The sequence below is a fragment of the Neodiprion lecontei genome, chromosome 4, assembly GCF_021901455.1.
Source record: "Neodiprion lecontei isolate iyNeoLeco1 chromosome 4, iyNeoLeco1.1, whole genome shotgun sequence".
Taxonomy (NCBI): Eukaryota; Metazoa; Arthropoda; class Insecta; order Hymenoptera; family Diprionidae; genus Neodiprion; species Neodiprion lecontei.
In genome coordinates, this window is record NC_060263.1 from 28260805 (window position 1) to 28270987 (window position 10183).

Sequence of the window (10183 nt, forward strand, 5' to 3'; positions counted from 1 at the left end):
GCTACGCCGCTGGCGAAACGAACCGTTTCTTCAGTAGCTATTTTATACTCATTTCGCAAATATTCGCGGACTATTCTTGGCTTTATCTAACACGAAAGAACGACCCGTACCAGTTAAACACGACTTGCCACTTTAATGGATGATGTGCAGAAAAGTTGAGCCGATTGTTCTCAACAATAAACTCAAGGAGATTTTAAGGGACAACTTGATCATTAGATCGTATGAGATTATTAATTAAAGTTTTTTTATTTGTAGTGAATATTGTAGATATTATCAATATAAATGTATAACTAAATTACAACGTTTATGAAACTTAAGGAGACCGCGTAATCCGAGTTTGGTAGAGTTTAACTCTAATTCTTAAAAAAAAAGTATATACAGTGATCTCGCTGTTCGATTCCAGGAAACGTGGAATTTCTTTTTTGTGCACTACTGGTATACAGTGCATTCGATAAGCACATTAGAGTTTCTATTTTTTTCAATGTATAATGTAATACTCACGAAAACATGAGTTATCTTGCGAATTCACATTATGTATAATCAACGACATATCATTACGCGATAATGCTACCCACTGTATGATTTGATATACCCAGTAAGCGAGATTAAATACATATTCCTTTCATTACACGTATATGCCTATCGTCAAGTGGGCCACCACTTGATTGTTTAAAGTCTATCTGTGGAACCATAATAGATTCACGTCCATTGCGAAACCAACAAAATTCTCCGATGAAACTGATTCTGTCAGAATTTTCGAAGTATTTTAAATATCTTTAGCTGTACCCTGAAAAAATGAGGTTGAAATAATATGGTACAACACGCCCGGAGTAGACAAAGAATTCTAAATCTAGAAAACTTCACAAGTTTTTACGATCTAAGCTTATTGATAAATCAGGTTTACAAATCAGAAGGCATAAAGCGAACGTATGCGTAATTTATGCTTAATTTATGATCGAAAATTCTAGTACGGAGTCTGTTTTGAATAAACCACGAACAATTTGTGAGAACTAAAACTATACAACCAGCCATCAGGCAATGAGGAGCCATTTGGAATGTTTTCATTGTCTGTTGGAACAACAACTTAAATATGCAAGAACTGGAAAAAATAGATAAATTGTCAACAATCGAGATGATGAATGGTTAATAAACAGTTTTTTCTTCGAACTTGAAGATTGAAAAGAAATAGGTAATTTAAAATAAATGAACCTGATAGATGGCCATTGGATTCGATGATTTCAAAAATAATAAATCATATTGAGAAATTCAATGACTTTATACATTGTGTCAGTCCAGCTACTTATGTATTTAGTATAAAACCGTGTAGAAATGTTTTTTTCAATGACGTTTTCTTAATAAAACAGCAATTGAACATTACAGTCACTTCAGTATAGTTGTTGGATCGAAATTCTACGTATATTTGTAAAAAATATGAATGTCTGACATTCAAGCTTGTGCTTCGTCAATCATCGATACTTGTCTCGCTCTCAATTGATCACGGTTGTTCAGAGATCATATCCTAGTATAATTCATAGAATATTTACCAAATTACTTCTACTCATTTCACTCGCTTTTGCTGTCTTTGGCGATAAATATCATTCGCTGGTGGAGGCGGCAGATCGTCATCTTCGCTATCATCACCACCCAAACGAGTTCTCCGACGTTTCGATCCAATCTGTGTACCGTCGTTACTCTCATCGACTATCCAGTGCACAGACTTTGCAAGATCAAAAAGCTTGGTATCGCATCCATTGTCTGCTACAGGAAGTGGAGCTGAAATGAGACAAATTCATCTGAATATTTGTGCATCTAAAATGTAACGCTTACCAAATTAGCGAGATTGCTTCACTAAATTTCATAAACACATCAACCAAGGCTTCGGCACTCACCATGCTCCGGTAATTGGATTCTACTGAAAACGTCGACAAGCAAATCGACTGCAACAAATGGTCCTCGGAAGCATCCAGGCGGCGGAAGCATTGTACATAGTTGAGCAGCAGCTGGAGGTAACGGGAAAGTACCGCCTGAAAACAAATAATTCAATTCTCGTTGAAAATGTTAACTCACCAACAATCCAAATCTGATACAGTCTCGATATAATACACCGTACAATTACTGATACCTAATCTTACCTGGTACTGGATGTTCACCCGCCAGGGCGTTTACTTTTGGTTTATAAGGTATCATTTGTGACAAATCTGGTCTTGGCAGAGATGCCATGGACTCTTCAGGGTCGGTTACCCTAGGTGTTATGCCAGAATTATTCCTTACTACGTTGGACACCTCCATGTAACCGATAGATTTCAATTCTATCGGTGTACAAGGATAGAGATTGAGGAACTTGTACCTGTCAACCAGCTGAGCAGTCTCCTTACCTTCAAATTCTTTTATCTAGTAAGCAAAGTAATATCATCGAGTTAGCAAGTATTCCTTATACTTGAATATCTTGACGGTCATTTATAGGCTGTAAAACTTACATTAGGTACTGACCTTTTCTAATACTGCACTTCGCCGCTTTTCAACTTTTACGATACTGGCCAAGTCACCAATGTTAGATTCAAACTCGAGAAATCTATTCCAAATATCACTGTAAAAACACGATACTTTATAAATTTACACTACATTCAGAATTGCAGTCTTTCAACAAGTAAACCAACATTTACGAAGTTTCATACACCATTGTAAACGAAACTCAAAGCAGAAACTTCTATGTACAACTACGAGTGCTGTAAACGTAAACGGCAGAAGTTTTCTTCAAATAATTTTCCACAGAAGCATAAAATGTAAGTATAACTGTACAACTTTAGTTTTACATTGATTAGGTTTTAGCTCTGCAGCATATTAGTCAAAATCGTAATTAAATCGTCTCTGCATTTACATTAGAAATGTACTAAATTAAACTAGTTGTTCGTGTATTGACACTGCTACTTACACAGATTTTTCTGGCTCTAAACTACCTGACGATAATACCCTCTCAAAAAGTACTCTCGTATTATTGTCCTCTGCAAGGTAATATCAAATGTTATATTCAAATTTAAATGAAATAAGTACAGATGGTTTACAATTTAGGATTCATTTTTTATACTCTTGCGATATGATGCTGATCTTACCATTTAAATGAGAGAGATAATCTATGTAGCACAAGATGTATTCAGGATTATCGCTGAATTTTTTTAGGCCTAATTCAAAGATTCTAAAAGCTATATTTTTGTCTTTGGTGCAGTAGTATTCCATCAACGCGGCGGCAACGTAAACCTGATGTGCACATCTAGCATCTTCTCTAGCTCTTTTGAAAACTATCCTGGCTGATTTGATCCCTTCAGCACGTCTTGCAAATTTCATGTATTGGACGTACGCCTGTGGAAAAATATAAATGATTCATTGTAAAGGAAATTAACGTAACAAACATCAGCAAGCTCCACCGACAAAACATTTATGTATATTTTTCATTGCAATCTCTAGTAGTGCAATAAGCAAGACTAACCAAAGTGGGATCGATGTCTGGGATATCTAGGAACTTCTGATAGATTTGATGGACTTTTTCATACTTGACTCGTCCTTCTTCAAAATCAGCATGAGCAAAATAAAGCAGCATATTTTTCGAAAGTAAGGTATTTGTCGCTCTTTCGAACATTGTTGCAGCCTCGTCGCTCAGATTTTTCGCTGCATTCACATCACCCTTCTCAGTTAGTATCTTTGAGCTCAGCTCTAAAAAGTGTGCAGCTTGATGCCAGACCGCAGGATGATGCCCAAGACAGAGAAGGCACTGCTCAATCGCAAACATCACACGGCGAGCAACAAGCGACGTATCCTCTGTTCGCAATGGATTGCTGCGCTCCCAGGCAATGTACTTTTTCCACAATTCAACCTAGACATTGAAAAAAATTGGACAATACTTAATACCGGTATGTTATGATTGTATAATCGTTACACAATGTCTGAATTCCTCTACCTGTTTAACTTCTTCAGAGTGACCCGTTGGTGGAACACTAGGGGCACTTCTATTTAAGCCCCTTGTTACTGCTTCCAGCTCCTTAGCCACTCGTCTCGCATTCATGTAGTCTCTAGACCTTTCAATAGCCATTTTTTCAGCAATTATGGGATTGATGTTTTGTTCAAATGCCATATAATCTTTCCATAACTGTTCCATATTAATCATTGGATTTATAACACCGCGTTGATATACCTATAAGGGAGCGATACTTCATATTATAATCTAACGTAGTATTAATATGTGCGGATAAAACAATCAAAGTTACCTTTCGCACAGCACTAATCTTTTGATTTTCCGCGTAAGAACCGACAGCTTCAACACTTTTCAAAAAGGTGACATAATCGTTCCAAATACTGTAAGAATGGATATCCATGCCAATTTTATCCAATGCAAAATCATACGCCTGTGCCATTTTCTCCCTTTAAAATTTTAATTTTTGTTACAATATATTCGAGGTTTTTATATGCTATGTAATAAAATAGTTAATTACATCCAGTTGATAATTGAAAGAACTATCTTAAATCTAGTGTAATAAAAGCGAGGAGTATCATGCATAAAACTGTTTATTCTTACTTGTACGAAGCAAGGCTTGCTTTTGTTTCTTTGACGTAAGAAAGGTAGAGTTTCCACAACTCAATATTTAAGATTTTCATAAGACATCTTTGGAAGAGCTGTTGAAACAAATCGTACAACATGAAATGTAATATTCGTGTTTAATAAATTACTGAACGAATGGTATCTATTACATGGTAGTCACAGAAGAATCTGAAACTGAATTGTACATTTATCCACTACCTTACTTACCAATAAGGGCAAACTCTGTCTAGCACAATTAATTGTACAATATTGAAATCAAGGAATGTGTAACATTAACAATAAACATAAATTTCCTTACTGTACATATTTCCATAACAGTGGTCCACTCTATTGAGTGAACGATAAATTGTGGGTTGAACAATACATCATTTCATTCATTACTTATTATTTATATTTTATTCTTTCATTAAGATTGATCATTATTCACTTAACACATTACAGACGGACTATGCGTGCATGTTTTTCACGATCTACACCGAGGCGAAGAGATACATATACATATTCGGTCTGCAATGCATCGGTAATAAGAATGAAACCAAGTTGTTCGTGTGATAGAAAAAAATTGAATGGGTGATAGGAGAAAATGAACCCCACAAAATAAAAAATTCATTTATTGAGTGCAAACGTGGGGATGATACTTTTTCTTTACCTTAAACTATATGGGATCGAGAAATAAATGATCCCAAAACATTCGAAGAAAATGAAGACAAGGCGAAGCAGCATGAAGTGACACCGGTTTTTGGCGTTATGAAATAAAACCATGGGCTTGTCATAGCAAGAAATAAAGATGCTTTTAAATAATATATTGACAAAAAATAATTCATCATGGATGAAATAAATTTGTTAATTTTGGGAACTGTTCAAACTGTATAACACAATCCCCGCAAAGGCTTTATTAATTTTGACATTTCTATGGATGAGGAAATATTCACAGAGATAGTTCAAAAGATAATGAAGTGAGACAAAAAGTATGGCAGAATATATACAATTTCTGTACAAGTTAGTCGTATGAAATACTAACAATTGAAAAGTCTAGAAAATAGCAATTGGTCACTTCACGCTACCTCTATTTATTCTCTACAAATACTTGACGCATTGATATGTACGCAATAAAACTGCATCAAGTAGATGTGCCAAGGAAAGGTATTGTAATATTTGTAATAACAGTTTGTCAAAGGAAATCCCGATGCACAAGTGTGCTTTTATTAACCGAATAGGTCACAGAATTGAATTTATCTGATACTAGTAATATTGACGTAAAATGCGCATGTTTACTCCACGAATAATATGTTGAGTATCAAAATAAAAGAAGGATTGGACAGACTAAAAAGATTCTTCATTTTGTATTTACGCTCTTTTATTTATCTCTTCAAAGTTTCACTGTATTCAAAGCTTATTCATTTATTGCGCTGAAACTACAACATATCAGTTTACGAAAATAATTATTTACTTGAAATAAGTCAAAATAGGGTGAATATTGTACGAGGCAGTTACACAACAAAAGAATTGCAGTGATCTATGAATTTTGGAAGATTAGAGTACAAGCTAAATTTTCATTTTTACCTTTTGACTTTATTCTACCAGAAGTACAGTTGATAATTTCAACCTGTGACCTAATCGAGACCCAAGAATATGTAGCAGGAAGGAATATAAGGCTGTTACATTCAGAAAGTCACCTTTGTCGATACATGTAAAATTTTTTCTAATACTTGGGATTCGCGTCAATTAATCTAAAACTGGGGCATGCAAAACTTTGAGTTTACCGACAAAACTGACCTCCCGATTGTTTGAACACAGCAGTAATTTATCAATGAAATAAGTTATTGCTTGTTTGTGGTGAAATAAATTTTTTTTTATTCACCTCACATGTATCATGTAAAGTGCTCAGCATCACATAAAATGATAGTATCTTGTTATGACGGATTAAAATACCATTTATACTGACAGCAAATCATCTGTATTCCTATGCAAAGGGTTGTTCAGTTAAATGCATGACTACATATGTCCCGGCATTGATATTCAATAATTACGACTTTATAAGTATTTAATTATTCGCTTCACATACACCTATCTCTCACCAATCATAATATAACTCATCACACTCGGCAGACAGCAACAGGCATTCAGGCATGCATAGAATGTGCTCCGTCACAGGATTAAAATGACCATTTAACCCTGAGAAACTAAGTACATGGAAACCTGTGATAAACCAGTCGAGCTGCATATGTGCCTCAAATTTACTCAATGTTGATATTTTGTTATCACTTTAACCCAGGAAAGAAAACATACGGTAAAAACTCGACATCTTGCTGCACACGAAGCATTGAAGATTGAATATTATCAGAAATGGTAAATTGTGAAATACCTCGAAGACACAGATTCGTTTGGATGTTCGAAGGTGGCGAAATCTTAGATCTGTTCAACGCATAAGCATGGCCTTTATTTATTTCAGCCAATATAAATACTATGTACCAATTGTTATTGCAAATCAGATTCACGCTGCCAAAGAATTCCCATAAATGCGATAACGCGGTCCAGATCATAAATGGAGGTGGAGCAAGATATCAAGCTTTCCCTGTGACACCAAAGATGAAAATAATTGTTTACAATTGTAACAGGATACTCGAAAAAGTTCTGAATACTCAAAATCAAATTTGCTACGTGAAATTAGACGGATATTCTTTCAATATTTATTACTTTCCGAAGGTTTATATTTAAAGAGTGATAACGGTTTAACAACTTCTTTTGAACCTAAAATAAATGATACCGTTTTTCATAATAATGTGAATTTATAATTACTTTGATATATTATTAACTATGCAAGAAAAACCACCTGAATCAATTTATTGTAGCAACTGGTTTATTGAACTCTGGTTTACTTTGCTAAAAATATATACCGAGAAACCTTTATGAAAACCCTGTGTATTTAAGATTTTGTTCACTGGTTGATATATAAATAAAACTCCGATATTTGAAAATATTTTATTTGCCCAATCACAAACACATCATTGTTAATCATAATATTGTCGAAGCGAGGAAAATTTAGATATTGTATTCAATACAGAACCTAACAATTTAGCATACCTTCTCAGTAATAGTGAAATGAAAAAAATTCATACTTCACCCGAATTTTTGGTTATGAATATTTCTGTAGACATTTTTAAACTTTTTAACTGAACAACATGTACATACATGTATATATTATATAACAAGTGAAAACCAACATGAAACTACCACAACACAAATTATTCAGAATCAAGTTGGTAATCCAGACAAATATTGTGAACATACCTTTTCCACCTTCTCAAAGTTGCGCATTTTCATCTGAAACCAAGTACATATCATACAATTATACAATGACAAGTCGTAAATATTATTTGACAACGAACTACTACTAGCCTATAAACGCTGTATTTTATGTGAAAACAAATCCATTAATACATACGATGACTATCAGCTATGAGGATGAATAAGGGTTTGCCATAATTCAACGTTACGTCGTGCACAATTTTACTGCCTATATTTTGACAGGTGTAAATGACAGCTACGATTACCTCTTGCTCAATGTATATTTTCCAGTAACGACCAGCTGATGGGAACACGTTGACAAGTTTTTCAAATACGGATCTCACTTCGGTGATCGGTCTGTTTTGAGCCTCCCTAATCAATATACTCCATGCTTCTAAGTCGTACGGCGATTCTTCGACAGTTTTCTGAGCCCGTTGTAGTTTTTCGTTTCCCCAATCCTGCAATCATTTAAACTTGTCTTACATGTTTTTGTTGAAGTTTTTGTCATACGAAATGAGAATTTCTAAACTGTAATGTGGGAAGAAACACAGTTTAAAGAATAAACTAGAATCGTATTCTAGTTCAATAAAGACTAATATCAGCAACAGAAACAAAAAAGAATAGGAAAAAGCTACAGTTTTTCGGTAATCCGTCAACTCGATAAATAAGTCGGGCATTCCGATCTAAGAAGTGAAATTAGGCGAGGTAAGGTTAGGTTTGGGATTAGGTTATGTTGCAGACAAAAATCAGCAGTTTGCCGGTACAATAATTCATACGTACAAATTCAGTTTTTTCTCCAGACATGATTCTTAGGATCAGTGGCCTGGTATCCTACACGTATATCTCTGAAAAATAACGTAGGAAATAAATTGTTATTTCCTAAGATTATCCAAACCCCGCGTCGGTACCCACTACGCACTATTCAACTATTTATCCACTACTTGATTCGATACAAGTACGATGCAACTCGACCCTTCGAAACCACACAGAAGCGCGACCTCTTCCGGTTATTCTGAATCTGCTCGTGACTTGCCGATAAAACAGGCAGCCTGTACCAAAGCATATACCATGTATACGAGGGATATACAAAGAGGTTCTCTCTGTACAAAGTGTCCGTGCAGTAGACGTAAATTAAGATGGCATTGCTGCAGCAAAAGTTCCACAAAGCGCCAATCACATTGAACCCTGATTGCTAAGCGCCAATCAAATTATGACCCTTATTGCTTATGACCATGCTTATGACTCTGACGAGCACCATTCCCATTCACGTGATTTCTCATTTCTCTTTACCTGTACCGTTCATAGCCTGAGCCGAAAATACCGGACATACGGTCTCAATTATCTTTGAAAAATAGACCATAGACTTGAATAATAATCACCAAGCCAAGAAGAATATTATAAATCGTCACAAGAACAGGAAAGTTTGAAATTCAATTATTCTGGGGTGTAAGTGATAGATCGTGTATTGGGTATTTTCCTCAGTTTAAAATACGTTTTAATTAAAGAAATGTGGAGGTGAAAACAACGATGTTTCGTTCTCTGTTAACATGCTATTATCACACTGTATAACCTATAAAAAAATAACGATAATGATGACTATAAATAATCAACTATTCATTGTTCTACATTGTCAAAACTTTCACGCATCCACCAGAGGCAATCTGTCAATTTCCTTCTCCTTCGGCGTCCCTGCGTAGGTAGCGTGCTGTTCGATGAGCTCCTGCAGTCTAGCCACCTCGATCTGTTGTTTGGACCACGTATACCGGCAATAAACCCAGTAACTCCATGTCGAGCCGACGAAGGTGGCCATGCCGATGTGCGAGGCGAGTTTCGGTTTGCTGGTAAACATGAACGTACCTAAGCCGCCGACAATACTGCAGGTTATTCCGGATAGGAAACTATTTCTGAAGCATGGAATCCTTGTAACGTCTCTCCCGAATAACATCAGCGGCTTGTGATCGTCTTCTTCGTCCATCGCATGCGGAGTACGTTATATATTCTCAAAATATATTGGATTTATGTTACTTGACAGAGGCCGAAAAGCGTTGCAGCGACGGCAAGTTAAGTTTTACGTAACCTCGACTAGACTAGAGGCCTCTGTATGATGCGAATCACACTGTCTTGCGCCGCGCGGAAATACGACCGATAAATAGCGCCACCCCAGCTTTGACAAATACGTTGACTGAAGAGTCTTCAGTCAACGACAAATAGTAGCAGCAAGCGCGCCTAAATTTGATCCAGAAGACTGTTTTTTCCAGTTTAGCATATGTGACGGTAATTTTACAAGATTTATCTGTAAATGTT

The 10183-nt window shown here is 35.7% G+C and overlaps 2 protein-coding genes across 2 annotated transcripts; both read right to left on the reverse strand.

Annotated features, from left to right (window-relative positions):
- Positions 1 to 232: 232 nt before the first annotated feature.
- On the reverse strand, positions 233 to 9001 carry LOC107222828 (protein suppressor of forked). Its single transcript, XM_015662343.2, has 13 exons — positions 8660 to 9001; positions 8146 to 8337; positions 7883 to 7915; positions 4568 to 4665; positions 4260 to 4413; positions 3953 to 4186; positions 3485 to 3868; positions 3111 to 3357; positions 2933 to 3002; positions 2491 to 2587; positions 2133 to 2391; positions 1890 to 2024; positions 233 to 1773 (listed from the first exon to the last, which is right to left on the reverse strand). The coding sequence occupies exons 1-13, from the start codon at positions 8681 to 8683 to the stop codon at positions 1559 to 1561; spliced, it is 2142 nt and encodes a 713-aa protein (XP_015517829.1). The 5' UTR covers positions 8684 to 9001; the 3' UTR covers positions 233 to 1558.
- Positions 9002 to 9326: 325 nt separating this feature from the next.
- LOC107222829 (cytochrome c oxidase assembly protein COX20, mitochondrial) lies at positions 9327 to 10030 on the reverse strand. The gene has a single exon (XM_015662344.2). The coding sequence runs from the start codon at positions 9852 to 9854 to the stop codon at positions 9519 to 9521; it is 336 nt and encodes a 111-aa protein (XP_015517830.1). The 5' UTR covers positions 9855 to 10030; the 3' UTR covers positions 9327 to 9518.
- Positions 10031 to 10183: the final 153 nt, after the last annotated feature.